Source organism: Cibotium barometz, chromosome 40 (assembly GCF_041138505.1).
Source record: "Cibotium barometz isolate CiBa-2024 chromosome 40, ASM4113850v1, whole genome shotgun sequence".
Lineage (NCBI taxonomy): Eukaryota > Viridiplantae > Streptophyta > Polypodiopsida > Cyatheales > Cibotiaceae > Cibotium > Cibotium barometz.
This window is the reverse complement of record NC_141085.1, coordinates 31,926,444-31,943,019: the sequence shown is the minus strand read 5'-3', so window position 1 is coordinate 31,943,019 and position 16,576 is coordinate 31,926,444. Positions and strand designations below refer to the sequence as shown.

Genomic DNA, 16,576 nt, shown 5'->3' with positions numbered 1-16,576 from the left:
TCTGCACAGTGAAATCAGCCCCAAGCAAGTAGTGTTTCCATGTAGAAAGAGCGTGAATTACAGCCAACATCTCTTTCTCATAAACCTGTAAATGCTTCTCGGCATCTTGCAATATTCTACTCTCATAGGCTATCACATGTCCCTCTTGCATGAGAACTGTACCAATGCTACTTCCACATGCATCACACTGGACAATAAAAGCCTTTCGGAGGTCCGGTAGCACCAATACTGGATCCGAAGTAAGCTTTTCTTTGAGCTTTTTGAATGCTGTAATTTCCCGATCAGCCCATCTAAACGGAGTTGCCTTATTTGTCAAGGCATGAAGAGGCGAAGCAATTTCAGCAAAGTACCGTATGTAACGCCTGTAGTAGTAGGAACACAATCCTAGAAAGCTGCGTACATCATGCACGGTCCTCAAATCTGGCCAATTAAGTATTGCTTCCACCTTTGCTGGATCCATACGGACTCCATGCGCAGACACAATATGCCCCAAGAAATGTATCTCTTGCAAAAAGAACTCACTCTTTTTGCCATTTATAACCAGCCTATGGTTCCTGAGTTCTGCAAACACAATGGCCAAATGCCTTCTATGCTCTTCCTCAGTTTGTGAATGCACAATCATATCATCAAAGAATGTGCCCACAAACGCTCTATGAGGCCTGAAAATCCTGTCCATCATTCTGTTAAATGTGGCAGGTGCATTTGTTGGGTTGCGTGTTGGAAGTGTGTGCTGTTGTTGGGGGGTACATGGAAAAGTGGCATGCGTCTTTAGGCCGCACCTATGCAGAGTACTCAACAGTAGTCCGGTGGGATGAGGCAGCTCACAGTTAACCCCCGTCACTCCGTAGCATCCAAGCATCAGTTTACCTACATGGAAAACCCCGTGGATACTATCACATCACATGTATACTTAAGAGCCACCTCCTCCAGCACAATTTTCACCAATGCACCCAGCAACCCAGGTCAGATTGACGAGAGGCTACACAGCTCTAGCCCTCTTCCAAAGAGAGTGCTTCCATACACACTTCAAGGAACCTAGTACCAAGGGATGGCTCTTCAACACCTTAGTAACTCCAGAAAATGGCAATGGATGGGGTCCCTTTTTGGGGCCAGACCTCGATGAAGTGTATTGACAGGCCTCGGGTGATGTTTCTTACTTGATCTGGGGCAAATTATCGATACTATACCGTATCACACTGGCAGAGTTTGGAGTAGTCCCCCACATGCCCAGCATAATATGACATCTGGGGGAGGTTTTCCACTACCACTTACGAGAGGGATTTTCTCCATTGTCCAAGATCATTGATTTCCCCAACCAGCAAAGCTTGGGACTGCATACCTGATAGAGCTCACCAGGCAGAGAGGCTCATTCCTCAGAGATGGAAGAGCCCACCATTGGGACACCTCACAGCTGACCATTACTAGCTTCTTCCAAGGCTCCAATCCATGGCCTGCCTTGACCACCTGGAGTCACCTTGGACCGCGCTTGCAAGCCATAGTGAACTCCATGTCCACGGAACCCCCGTCCACCACAACATAGTTGCATTCCGTACTCACACTCAACCTCATGATCATTATTCCGTACTTTGCATACCACACATATACGGCCGTTCTGTACGCCAGCCATACAAAATGCACAAGCTTCTATATAAGTTTTGACATTCCTAACTGTTCTAGACCTTATTAGGCGGCCCCTATTCCTCATCTATGCATTCCATATGCTTTGGCATACATTATGTGTACACAATTATTTTCAAGATACCATATTTATACCTTATACTATTCAAACTAGAAAGAGAGTGCCATACTTAATGTATGTATCTTATCAATACTTTTCGTACTCCTATTGAACACATATTGTACATATTGTACCTAACGTTTCTAACCACCTTGTCCCGCAGCCCTACACCCTCCACATGGCAACTCCAAATCGAAGAGATTCTCCAGTGACATACCCCCACATGCAGTGGACATGGCGAGCCTCTCGACAGTCAGACTCCCCTATATGGACATTCTGGATGGACAGGATGAAACCATACACTCCTTTGTATTGATACAGAGATGTACTTGCACATGTATTCACATGCTCACCATGATGAAGATGATGGTGATGCCATAAGACATACAACGGTCTTTTAGTTTCTTTTAGTCTTTCACATGGCTCAGTATCACATGGAACCCTTGTACTGCTTTTGGTCTCATCAACCCATTGGATCTTTTGAAGAAGATAAAATCTGTGTGTGTGTGTGTGTGTGCGCGCGTGCGTGCGCGCGCCCCCACCCTCCCGTCCTTTCTGTATTTGCTACTCTTGTTAGCTTGTGCTTTCACACAGTTGGACCAACACTCTTTGGCCTCCCCTTCAGGACTCGATGCAGCCACTCTATCTTACCCATCTGAGGCCACCTTCAACTGAAAGGTAGGTAGCCTAGATCCAAGGTCAGCGAGCTATTTTTCCACGGCCTATCCTGGTTTGAGAGGAACTGCTTGCAGAGGCTCATGACCAGAGGATACGTGGTTATATCTAGGAGACATGTTATTGTCTGTATCCTTGATCTGGATGTACTTGAAAGGTTCATGATCACAGGATACAAGCAGGAGTGAGGATAGATGCTACAGCTTGGGTAATGGCTTACTAGATGTTGCACACACGCACGCACACGCAAACACACCTTTCCAATGTCCTTGAGAATAGTTCCTCCTAGAATGTTGCTTGAATCTCATTATATTCCTGTAATCTCGTTTTAAAGCCTGCCAATCTTAGTCTTTAAATAGACTAAATGCATTTACGTTCTCATGATTGATGCTTTGGCAATTATTCTTGTATTGTGTCACCAAACCTCCCTTATCAGCACGTCCACAGTTAGCAAATGAGAGGATCATTTGCTTGCACTTATAAAAGGATTGCTGTTCAGTACAAGACCCATCTTTGACTGTTACTTCAAAGGCATTTTCATAGATCACATTGTATTCATACTAGATTCACATTAAGGTCTTAAAATAGCTTTGAAAACTCACTGGTAAAGGGTACATATATCTAGGACTTCAAAAGTAAGAAGACAATATGTGTTTATCTTGATGCAGCCTGCTAATTCTCACCTGTGAGACACAACTAGCTGCCAAACATATGGGACAAAAAACTCCTCAGGGAAAAGCTCCTCCTCATAAGTGAATTGTAGCTGTGTGAAAATCTGTCATAAAGTAAAGCTTGAAAATCTTATTCAGAACAACAAAGCGATACAACCAGATTTGCTTCAAAATCTTTCACCTTCATTCCCTCGCCTCGCCATGACCTTGTATTTGCAATTATTACTTGAAGCACTTTTTCCACAGACCATTCTCCTTCATCATTGTGAGCATCCAATCGCATATTGAAAAATGAGAGAACCTTCACACACACACACACACACACACAACCAGCCAAGTTAGCAAACAAATGACATGGAAATGAAAAAATCAGGTAAAATGGCTAATTCCACATGCGCACACACTTTCTTTTATTGTAATCCACACATACGCGCGCGCGCACACACACACACATGAAAATATGCACACTCACACACCCCTTTCCATAATATAACATAATATACCATTACATATGTACGTGCGTACATGTTACATTGCATTAATTATACGATGTATGTATGTATATCTGTACAGCAGCATGTGTGCATACATAACATATATACATACATACTATACCATACCATACCATTATATACATGCATGCATACATGTATGTATACATGTTGTCCACCAAAATACTTGTTACAGAAATGCTCCCAACAACCTTGAGTTTTATCAACTCAATGCATAAATGTGAGTCTAGAAAATCACTGTGAATATGTTCTCTATCAGCTCATTAAATCGTGGATGGTCTCGAAAAGGCTGAAACATCTCTTGCCGATGAAGAAGCGCATACACCACCTGCTACACCACAAGTCAGCACACATACACAACGGCAGGCACCTCTCCAACGAAAATGAGTTAGTGGAAAAAGCTCTACGAGACGTACCAAGGCCCAAAAAACACATTCATATAAGCTGACAGCACAAAAATGACTGATTGTTTACCTCAGGGTTGCGTGGTAGTGCATAAGTAAGAATTGCATTGATGATTTCCAAGACTATCCGCAGAAAGTCTGTGTAAACATGAAGCTCTGTTGACTGCACAAGAAAAGGCAAGGTTGGCACTTCGCAATCCAAATCAAAAACTTCACAAATAGAGGTAGAACTTCTTAACATGCATTATCATACTCACATTTACCATGATTTCTCCTGTCTCCAGTTCCCCGACAGAGCTTACTTTCAAATTTGATGTTTTGTCAATGCCACTGGCATCCGCCAACTTGACGTATCTGAAAAAATATTAAAAGCTTGGATATTTAAAAAGAGGATAAGGAGGGGAATCCCTTAAGACTCAAAGAACATCGAACTTCCTTGGGATTTTCAGGAAAAACACACGAGCACAAGTGTGCAGCTCACATGCACACACACACACACCCTTTTTAAGGAAATTGTAAACTAATGAGCACGTCAAATTTTTTCAAGAAACATACATACTTGCGTGACAGCATATCAAAGAGGCTCACAAGCCTTTGAGCTGCATATGCATTCAGTTTGTGAACGTGTGGAGCCATGTTCGACAGAGTTGCTAAGCAATTGGTATGCAGGTAGACATCCTGCACCCACAAACAAACAAAAAATGCCACTGCTTGAGGTTGCATTCAGGTGTACACTGCATAATGTACTCCAGCATCCTTATTATGACATCCATCAAACCAGCAAACCCAAACCCTTCATGATTAGAAATGTTGCAGGAACACCTGGATTTCAAAAAAAAAAACCAAAGCAAGATTGCATTGATAACTATGTGTGATTTCCACTCACTCTCAGCGTTGCAAGATTGTACTTCACAGTTCTTATCAAGATTACAATCATCAATGATCCAAGAGTGGTCTGCGTCAGAAGCCGTTCTTTAAACCAGGGTACTCCTGGCAGAACCTGAAGAACAGCAAGGTCACATTAGATTTTGCAAATAATGAGCTTGGTTTCTCTATCCTCATCCTTGCGTCCGCCCCTTTTGGCAACATATTGGTAGGTGCATCCATAGTGCTTCGGGTCTTTACAAATATTCGCAGCCCACACTTGCTGTCAGAAGATTAGATGACAGGCAGGGGAGGGGGTAGCTGCTTATGGACCCGGCAATCCAGTCCCACCCATCCGCATTTTGCAGACTATTGTGTTAAGGTCATTACGGGCACTTTCCCAATTGCATGTACCACAATATTTGAGAGCTACTTCATCATTTCATACTATGTGTATAACTGAAATACCATCAAACAAGAATCTCAAGCACTTACCAGCTTATGTATGCTGGCATTGAAAGAAGAATCTTGACTAAGGATGAGAAGTATTATGAGCAGCATGTAGATTTGCTTTGAGGACTTTTTTGGAGCATCATACAGCATCTCCAGCAATGGCATTAACTGCAACCATGCAGCCACTTTATCATCCAGAAACCTCATGTCATTTGCACCTTTTAACAAAATAAAATGCCAAGTTACTATGAGTTTTTCGTGCCTGATAACACATCAAGCTTCATGAATGCAAGAAGCCCAAAAAACCGTAGAAAATAAAGTAATGAACAGCATAAATACACCTTTCTTAGTCAACACCCATATGTCATTGTTGCATCGCTTAGATCTATGTTCTAGATTCCTAGGAAAAAGGACTTTCTACCTTTACACACACACACGTGTATGCACATGAGAGAGAGAGAGGGGGAGAGAGAGAGAGAGAGAGATTAATGACTTCAAAATACCTGAAGGGTCTATGAGACCAAAGAGTAATACGATTACACCAATAGCTATATGAAAATACTGACCCATGGGTAACCTGAAAACTGAAAAAGAAAATAGCTACCTATACGATTAACACGTGTCGATGAAAAGGTACATACAGGGAACCATGTGGCTAATACAAGATGCCAATACAATGGAGTGGGAGGAGTGAATGCCTCATCCGATAATAGTACCATCCTCCTCCATAACAGAGCGCAGAGCTGTGATTATGTTCCTCTCCTAGAGAGAGAGAGAGAGAGAGAGAGAGAGAGAGAGATGTTATTAACATCTATGAAAGACCTGAAGGGCTTCTCAGACCAAAGAGATATTAAATGTGATTCATGAAGAAACTAAATGTCAAGATAACATGAAAATAGAAAAAACGAGCTGCCAAAAGAAAAACAAGGCCAGCATACTACGTAGGCCCCGTTTGTACAATGTGATTATTGTAAACAGCAAAAGAAGCTCATGTATCCAGACCCATCATGTGCCGTCCTCAATGGACTAAGTACATGGCCTCAATATCCACTACCTGTGGTGGTGCCTCTCTTTGTCGCTGAAGCAAGTCCCAGATCTGGAACCGGCAGATGTAAAGGTCTGGGTCTCCAAGAACAGGGGCATCTCGCCACTCTAAAGGACGGCAGATGTAAAGGTCTGGGTCTCCAAGAACGGGGCGTCTCGCCACTCTAAAGGACATGTGCTCTCTCTCGGAGGACTCCACGGGTGAGAGGTGCCAGCATGCCAAAGGCCAGGGAGGTTGGGGTTGCTTGGTTCTCTCCTAGTCCATCTATCCTAGTGAATCTTGTATGGGCTGTGTGTCAGCCGGGCTCTCTTGTGAGCACCAAAGAAGTTGGTGATAGATGTTTGCATGTCATATCCTGTGTTTGGACATGACAAGGCTAGTATTAGTATTTAGAGACTGGCCGGACACAATTAATATAGCAATGTGAACTTGTCATTGGGCTATATAGTTGGGATTGTGGCTCATTTGTATGGAGTTCGTGTGTGGAACTTCACCTTGGGAGAGGGGCCTCCCATGGGACCCAACGTGTGGTTAGCTGTTAACAGTGCCAATGACATTTGTGAGGATTGTATGGGACGTGCACGACAGGGCTGTTTGGTCTCTACTCAGGGGAGCCTTACCACTACGTGTGGTTTGGAGCCTACAATTGGGTGGCGAGTGCTAGCTGATCCCCTTTATGTTCCCTTCTTGGGCATACAATTGTGAGTAATCGGTCTTGGGTGGACACAGATGTAAATGGATTCCTACTTGGGGTGTTTCATTTGGATCCTCTCAAGAACAAAATAAACAAGAAAAACACTCCACATAACGGCTTTCTTAATAAGATCAAGAGTAAGATAAGATTTTCTTATCCTCGTGTCCTTCTCTCTTCTCGCATAGGAGAATTTTGTATTAGGGGGAGCAAGAATCTTACTAATGAGGATTGGTTTTTTTTCTTTCTTCTTTGTTTCTTACTTGCTAGTTGTGCTTCATTCTTGTCATCAAATCCTTCCGAGGGAACTTTTCTATCTACTCCTTGATTGTTCATTGTAGCTTCCCCGAGTACGTACTGTACTTTACCTCACTTTGCTTACATTTCCCATGAAAAAGACAACTATCTGTCTCTCCTAGAAGGCATGAGAAAACCAACGCTGTGCTTCTACATACTCATATCAACACCATAAAATGGATCTCTTACACAGTAAAGAGAGTATGACATTAAATCCCTTGGTATTCAAACCAAACATATACTATGCATAATAGAGTTGATAGTTATATAGTCTTGTGGGTTGACTACCATGAGTATATAACATGCATGTTCCTAAAAGGTGAATTTGGGCATGTTCGTGGATTCATCTAGGTATATAATTCAGCCGTATTAGTGGACATGCAGATTTCACATTGTGAAGTTTTTGTCCGAATTGCGGCCAGTTGATATTGTGCTTATTCTTTCTATCTTTAGCGGTGCATTTGCCCTATCAACTACTTATTTGTTGTCCTAATTCTTTCTATTTTCTATTTCCCTTAGTGCTAGGCTTCATTGTGGCTGAGTCTACCTTGCATCTCCGAAGGTTTGACAGAAACTTAGTACGAAGGGCTTTGTGTGAATATATGCTCTTATGTGTGTGTGTGTGTGTGTGTGTGTGTGTGTGTGTGTGTGTGCGCGCGCGCCTGTGTGAGAGCATATCTTGATACAGAGTGCTACACCCACTATTGGGAACTTATGACATTAGTGGGGATGTCGTAGTATCTAGTCCATACTATGCATGATGGAGTTGATAGTTATATAGTCTTGTGGGTTGACTACCATGAATATATAACATGCACGTTCCTAAAAGGTGAATTTGGGCATGTTCCTGGATTCATCTAGGTATATATATTATGGTTTACAAACCATCATAAATCAATCTATTAACCCACAATTTTCTTCTTCCAAAAAAATCATGATTTATCAGAGTTTCTTGGAGACTATGCAAAGTATTTCGCCCACATTAAGCCTCAATTTCCACTAAAGCTAGCAACCCTGTAAAACCACTATTTATATTGTTTAATTTCAACCATTCAAATCTCCAACCCATGGTTTTTCGAAGCTTATAATTCAAGGATTTATTAGATAGGCTAAAATGCAGAATGTGATATGTGTTATACGTCACTCCTCGTCTAGAAAAGGATATTAGATATAGACTTTGAGCTTTCTTGACCAATCACACACGTGTACACACACATGATGTTAACATTAAAAAGTACGTAACGTTTTTTACGTACTTTATCAATCGGCAACATTCTATACCACGTACTAAACTCGTATCGTTTCGTACGTTTGAAACTACCTTGGTTGCGCCCTGCAGCCCAGTGGTGGCAGAAAGCGCCAACAACCCACTCTCCACATCGTGAGCATCACCTCAGTATCACACGTGTGGAGGTGGAGAACTGTAACCACGAGAGATCTGTTACCAAGAACAAGAAGACTCAACATAAAAGGGCACTCGGTCACTACAAATGGTGACGAGAGGATAGTACAGTATTAGGCAGGAATAGAGATAGATGCTTAGGTAGATGGAATCTATGAAGAGTGCCATTGTTGTATGCTCTCAACTGTTAGTTGACGGTTGTGTCATGAATCTGGATAGAGTGTTTGTACTCGGAGAATGTTAGTACGATTGGGCAACTGTTCTGTATTGATCTGGCATGTTTCTGGAATATAACTAAGAGCAAGCTTGCCATTTCATTGTTGTCCTCTATGTCTAGTCCGCAGTGTCACTGTTCTACTGCATATGCTGTCTGTTCATGAGAAAGTGAGTGAGATGTTAGTGGAGTGTTGCACACACACACACACACACACACACACACACACACAGAGAGAGAGAGCTGAGAGAGTGAGAATGAAGGGTTGCTCAATAGTGTCATGTTAGCATGACCCCTTGACCATATGAGAGTTGGTATTTGTACCCGAAAACTCTGGTGGGTGACTACACGTCTCCCACGGCATTGCCTGACTGGTCTGTTACCACAGACTGCACAGATTGCTATCTTGCCTTTCCGTTGTGAGGGAAATCAACGAGAAACACTTGGCGATCCTGCTGGGGAACAATCGCTTAGAGCAAGTTTGAAGAGAAATCATAGCATGGAAGGAATTCTCCGGAGAAGTCAATACGGAAAGCTTCCCACTAAACAACTCAAACAGCTTCACGCATGTTCAGGGATCTAAGGATAATGAAAAGTAATGCCTCCCAAGAGACCCTCTAGGAAGCTTGCAGCTGGGAGTGCCTCGCACTGTCACAATCGAGAAGGCAGTACTGAAACTTCTACAGCCCCGCACGAGCAAGAAGAAGTGTCAGAATTTAGGCACGACTTGGACCAAGAAAAGGAGTGCCAAGAGCGAGAAGCCGGGCACAGTCCAAGTCCGAAAAGCCCAAGAAGGAATAGCAAAACCAGGAAGAACAACCACAAAACCCCTGGAAAAGGTTCAAGGGTGCCATGGCATCATTAGCCAAGAATTTCCCGCTGTATTCAAGAGAGAAAGAGAAAGATGCAGACCTACATGTGAAGAGGTTTGAGCAATACTAGAAAGTAGCCAAACCTCGGAATGTGGAAGAGCCAGAGCCGAGTGAAATTCGCAGAGATGCTTTCATAAATACCTTCAAAGACAGAGCCACGGAGTGGGCGTCAAGATATCAAGACAACCATTTCCAGACCTATGAAGAAGTCATGACTGCTTTTCTAGGAAGATTCCGCAAAATAAAGTCTGCAACTCAACTCCTTGATCAAATAAGAGAGCTCCGTCAAGACAATATGGATGTGGAAGCTTATGCAACAAAGCTACTAAGCTTAAGGCAGAGAGTGGCGGAACAAACCCGACCCTCCATGCAAATTGTTGCTGACTGGTTTGTCCAAAGGCTTAAGCCAGATATCCACCCAGCAGTCAGTACAAAACAAGCAAAAACTGAAGAAGAGTTCAAGGAGCTGGTGGAGCTGGCCACAATGGCAAAAAAAAGAAGTCGGGAAAGCAGACAAAAGAAGAAGCCCAGGAAGAGTGTCACCACTGAAGAGGACGATTCAAGCAACTCTTCGCAGGACACACCAGTGGCAGTAAAAAAGAAGAAAACCAAGAAGGCACAAGAAAGCCCCGGTGAATTGATGTTGCAGGTAAAACAATTGATGCAAGAAATGAAAAAGAGCAAGGACACGGAATTCCGCAAGAATGTGTTCTATTCCCAATGCAAGCAGAAAGGTCACCTCAAGGAGGAATGCACCATGCAACCAACTTGCACCATCCGTAATATGTACAATGATAGTACATGGAACTGCAGGTACAATATGAAAAATAGAGCCCCCATGGTGAACAACATGGAAGGAGCGGAAAGAAAACCCCCAAGAATGGGAAGGTATGGAAATAGAGACCACGGAAATTATTCAAGAAGGAGAAACCATGGATGAGCTGGTGATTCTACAACTTTGACATGTTATTATTGTCAACAGTCTAGACACACCAAAGCAAAATGTGCCATGAAGAAAAAGCATGATGAAGAAAGACAAGTAGAATTGATGCAGCTCAAAGAAAATCCGCCAAGTGCCGAAATGATGCAAGTAGATGACATACAAAAGGAGGTGCATGACATCTTGGCAGTCACAAGGGCTAAGGCTAATAAATCTGGGAAAGTGATAACTCCACTACATAATCAAAACTCACCCCAAGCCCGCAAGAAGGCAGCTGTGGACTGGGATCAACAAGAAAAGATGAGAATGCAAACTACTAAGGAAATAGAGAAAAGGGAAAGTAAGCAAAAAGAGGATGGCTCACGCAGAATCATCATGGGATTTCCGGAAACAAGCGGAAGCAAGCATTCAGAGCACCTCAATCGGGAATACCTGGAAGAAGACCAGAAGAATGCTGACTAGTTACAAACCAATGTAATGTCATCGCTGCTGGATAGACAGGTTCAGCTGAGACAAGTGTTGGACTTATGCCCAAGGTCCAAGGCCAAAATCCTGATGGTAGGCATTGAAGGTCTGAGCAAGGAATTGAAGAACTCAATAGAAGAAGGAACCCCAGAATGCAGCAATATGCAAGCCGAAGAACCCCCAGTATCCAAAGATGATGAAGTCGCCAAAGTCACAATTCAACCGAGCAATGTACTCATCAATGATGCAATGCTCGATGGAGAATCCGAAGTGAATGTCATCACCGAGGAAACTGCATTGGGATTGGGTCTCAAGTGGGAGCCCATTCCGTTCAGCATAAGAATGGCAGATAACAGGGTAGTAGTACCTAAAGGAATCGTCAAAAATGTCTCAATGAAAATCAAACAAGTTGACTTCAAGGTCAACTTAGTGATGATAACCACAGAAAACCACATCGGGTCTTACCAAGTGTTATTGGGAAGGCCCTGGCTGAGACACGGCAAGGTAAAGAAGAACTGGGAGGACAAGAACAGAATCACCATCAAAAAAGGAAAGCGGAAAGTGCATGTGGATCTCGCTGATGCAAGGGAATTAGTAAAGCCCTCTCAGAGACCAGTCCATGCTGAAACATTTAACATGTCAAAAGGCTTTGATGACGACGAAGAGGATAGAATGCTTCGTGAACACCCGGACCTGGTGCCCCTGTACATGTTAAATATGGATGAAGTAATAAGGCATTATGCAGAAGCAGAGAGTGAAAAGGAGGAGGCACCGGATAGTCCAATGAAGAAGGAAGAAGATACTGAAAAGACAAAGGGCTCAAAATTGAGCAAAACCTTGCAAGAAAAAGCCTCGGAAGAAATCAAGTGGGTCCGGAATCTGGAGCAAGAAGAAGAGATCCAAGAGATCCGAGACTGGGTGCAAAAGCAAAAGGAGAACCAAGAAAACAATGCAACAAAGGTGAGCCCGAACAAAATTACAGGAAGTAAATCTAGGGGATGGAAAAGAAGAAAAGCATGTAAAGATCAGCCTCGTATTGGAAGATGAATTCAAATAGGAGTTGGTATCCTTACTAAAGGTTTAAGGAATACTAAGATGTCTTCGCTTGGTCATATGAAGACATGGAGAGCATTGACCCTAAAGCTGCCTAGATATCCCCGATTGTGGTAGTTCATGAAAATCAGGATCTCTATGGACTACCGCAAGCTGAATGCTGCAACTAATTACGATCCTTTTCCACTGACTCCTTGCTGAATGAGCTAGCCGGAAAGGAGATGTAATCCTTTTTAGATGGCTTCAGCGGACACAACCAGGTGAAGATGGCTCCGGAAGACAGGGAGAAGACCGCATTTGTCACCGAATGGGGTGTCCTTGTGGCAACTATTATGATGTTTGGCTTAAAAAATGTACTTGCTATCTTCCAGAGAATGGTGCAAGAGATTTTTATGACTATCTGACAGACTTCATGAAAGCATTCGTGGATGATTTTAGCATGTCCGGAGATAAGGCAATGCACATCTATCATTTAAGGCTATGTTTACAGAGGTGCAGATATACAAGGCTGAAGTTGAATCCGGCCAAGTGTGCTTTTGCAGTAAAATACTGTTAGGTCACATTGTGTTAGTCCAAGGATTGGCTATAGATCCGGCTAAGGCGGAGGCCATATCCAAAATGTTTGCTCCCCAGAACATCAAGCAACTTGAAAGATTCATTGGCAAGGTGAAGTGGCATGTAAGATTTTTGAAGTATCTAGTCCATATAGCCTACCCATTCTATGCACTAACCAAGAAGGATGCAAGGTATGAATGGAGCCCGGAGTATCAGAAGACATTTCACTGGCGTCATGACTAACCCGGAATGGAAGTTGATGTTCCATGTTTATGTGGATGCTACAGACAAAGCAGGGGGCAACGCACTAATGCACGAAAAACAGAAAGGTTATATGCAACCCATCCATTATGCCAGCAAAGCCCTCACATGGATGGAAAGGAACTACAGCACAACGGAACAAGAATCTCTTTCACTTATATATGCTGTGAACAAGTTCCAGCACTATCTCTTGGGAAATAAATTTATCTTCCATGTGCATCAAGCTCTCATTTATCTGGTGAACAAAGCTTTTCTGGTGAGGAAGATGGCAAGATGGATGCTCCTACTACAAGAATTTGAGTTCACCATTCAACACACCCGGAAAAGAAAATGCAGTGGCAAATTTTTTATCCAGACTAAATTTCGGAGAACCTGCTTTGGGAGGCGTAGAAGATCAACTCCCTATTCACAGTAGTAGCAGCTGAAGTGGAAGAGAACTGGTATTATGACATGATGCAGTTTTTGAAAGATGGGACATTTCCGAAAGGATACGCTGCTGACAAGAAAAAGAGAATTGCCTTAAGAAGCCGAAATTAACCTATGATTACTGGGTAGCTCTACAAAAGAGGCATAGACCAAATCTTATGCAGGTGTGTTTCGGATCGTCAGTAGAAATAGTCAGTGACCAAGGGACGCATTTCATGAACAAAGTGATGAAAGGGTTGATGGAGAGATACCTGATCAACCACAAAAAATCCTTACCCTACCACCCACAGTGCAACGGCCAGGCGGAATCAACCAACAAGGTTCTAACTAAAGTTCTAAAGAAAATTATAAATGCTAACAAAAACGATTGGGACCAAACGCTGGATGCAGCCCTATGGGCATTCCACACATCCTACAAAGTCTCAACCAGGCAAACACCATTCAAGCTCGTCTATGGGTTCGAAGTAATTATGCCTATGGAATTCGTGGTACCCAGTCTGAGAGTGGCCATTCAACAGGAACTGCCAATGGAAGAATCCCAAGAGATTAGAATACAAGAACTCTTAGCCTTAGAGGAAGAGAGGCAAGTCAGCTTGCTAAAGGCAGAGATAGTGTAGCGAAGAAGAAAGGCTTAGACTGATAGGCATCTCAAGCACAGGATTTTTGAGAAAGGAGATCTTGTATTGGCCTACAATTCCAAGCTAAGACATCACCCCGGAAAGTTCAAAATTCAATGGATTGGACCATTTGTAGTGAAAGACCCAATTAGGCAGAATGTCTTTACCTTAGAAAACTTGGATGGTACACCCTTTCCAAAAACAGTGAATGGCTTCAGGATGAGAAAATACAAAGGCCACCTGGAAGTGAGTACACCGGAAGAAGCTGTGAGCAAGAGAGCAGATTGCGAATGTGCGTTTTTAGGCTCCTTGTGTTCTTTTTTTGCGATGTTGTCTTCTTTTTGCTTCTTTTTTTGGGCCTTGTCGTTTTCAGCTTCCCGCTTTTCGATGTGATGTGACCCTTGATCCACATTATGGCTGCCGTCTTGGCTTAATGGTATTAGAGCATTCTTGCCGTCTTCCTGTTTTACCGTTGCTAGTGGGATCTTAATGATGTTGTGGCACCCATCCTCTATGCAATTGCTCATGCCAACATCGTGGCCTTTTGAGTTGTTGACGTGGATAGGGCTGGCGCATCCTTGGTCACTCGCTTTTTTATTGTCCTGGATTTAATTGGTTGCATAGATATGAGGTTTTGAGGCCTCGCTATCCTTGCGGACTGGCCATCCTTCCGCGGCTTTGTGGTCTTTTGAATTTTCCACATCCACTTCCAATAGTGAGATCATGCCACAGCAAATGCTTCGAACCGTCTCCTAGTCTTCCGCTTCTTCTCTCGCACCCATCTACAGCACTTTCTCAGAAAACATCACCATGCCAAAGTTCAACAAGTCCCAGAGGTCAGACAAAAAGCCTCTGCATGCCCATGATCATCCCCGATGTGAGAAAGAAAGAGCATCAGGAGTGGGCAAGGAAGTGTGGATTTAATAAACTGCTAGAGCATCAATGAGAAGAGCTGCAGGATCCCAAGGATGGGGAGAAACTAATAAATCAGTTTCTGGAGACAAATACAGTTCACACAGAGGGAAAGGAGCCCATAAAAGTTTCAGAGCTCGCAGTGCATCACGCACTAGGATTACCAATGGAGGGTGCGATGGACACAAATCTGAGCCGACGGTGGAAGAAGAAATCCCTAAAACTGGGAACATGCATCAGGTAAAGGACGTGGCGGATGAAACCCGACGAGAGCAATTCATGTTCTTCTTGCAAAATGTCATGTTTATGGACAAGACAAAGGACATGTCAAACAAAAACTACAGATTGCTTAGAGCAGCAGAGGCAAGGAAAAAAATAAATTGGGCCGCCATTTACAAAGAAAACTTGGCAAAGAGGGCTGCCACCTGGGCCAAGGAGAAACAGCCCACAGTGGTACATGCGCAGCTACGAGCAATCGCTTAGGCTGCCAGGTCTGTGGATCGCCGGACAGGAGATGTCCATGTCAAACACCAGCACAAGGAGGCCGGAGGATCCTCGAAAGCCGCCAAGGTCACCTTCAGTTCATTTGAGGATGACGTTGATGATGAGGAGGAATTGCAAAAGATTGCTCAGAAAGCCGGCAAGAAGAGAAAGCACAGGGTAGATGAAGAAATGTTGCCTGACCCCTAAGAGGTCAAAAAACAAAGAGCAGAAGAAGAAAGGAGAAGGGAGCTGGAGGAGAAACAGAAACAAGAAGCCGCGGCGGAAGAAAGGAAGAAGAAGCTGGAAGAAGAAAAGAAGAAGCAAGAAGAAGAAAAGAGAAGGAACGATGAAGAAGAGAGAAAAAGAAAAGAAGAAGAACAACAGAGGAAGAAAGAAGAAGCTCAAAAGGGGAAACAGCAAGGACAGATGATTATACCAGCAGAATTGTAGCCTTGGGTGGCAAATCTAGCACAGAGGTGCAAGAAGGACCAAGCCACAATTTCAGGCTACCCGAAGAACGGGAAGCACGACTTCCCATCCAGTAGCTGCAAATAGACAAAGGACTGATGATGTCTATAGCCCAGAACATCCTCTCACAAGCCTTCTTGTCTGTGGAGAAGTATGAGAAGAAGGCCCGAAGCACAATCAATGACATGTGTGCTCGGAATTATAAACAGCATGGAATGCTAGTAAACGCCAGCCAAAGCCAAAGAATTGGAGAGCAAAGCTCAGATGATGGCACATCAAAACGAGGAGATGCAGAAAAAGATTGCCATGGCAGAAAGGGCCTTAGTGCAACAAAAGAAGCTGAGTGAGGGAAAGATCAGAGCCCTCATCAGCGAAAGGCACTTGCTCCAAGCTCAGGTGGAGGGACTCCATGTAGAATTAACTAAAGCAAGGAAACCAGCAAAGGTCTGGACTGACACCATCCAAGGACTAAAGGATGAAATATTGGACAGCACAACGGCATTGGCAGTTGCCCAAACAGAAGCCCAAGCCCTGAAAAACCAAGAAGAAGAGGAAGTT

The 16,576-nt window shown here is 43.4% G+C and overlaps 1 protein-coding gene across 2 annotated transcripts in view; it reads right to left on the bottom strand.

Moving 5' to 3' along the window:
- LOC147615419 (uncharacterized) overlaps nt 1–16,576 on the bottom strand; it is a 47,061-nt gene that overhangs the window by 14,701 nt on the left and 15,784 nt on the right. Inside the window, exons 9-16 of one of the 2 annotated variants that reach the window (XM_086779530.1) lie at nt 5,360–5,485; nt 4,887–5,000; nt 4,560–4,678; nt 4,258–4,354; nt 4,071–4,163; nt 3,835–3,924; nt 3,266–3,385; nt 3,097–3,188 (exon numbers count right to left, since the gene is read on the bottom strand). In XM_086779530.1, coding sequence (XP_086635656.1) covers nt 3,097–3,188; nt 3,266–3,385; nt 3,835–3,924; nt 4,071–4,163; nt 4,258–4,354; nt 4,560–4,678; nt 4,887–5,000; nt 5,360–5,485 — 851 coding nt within the window. The remainder of the gene's footprint in view (nt 1–3,096; nt 3,189–3,265; nt 3,386–3,834; nt 3,925–4,070; nt 4,164–4,257; nt 4,355–4,559; nt 4,679–4,886; nt 5,001–5,359; nt 5,486–16,576) is intronic. The other variant, XM_086779531.1, reaches the window with a different exon arrangement.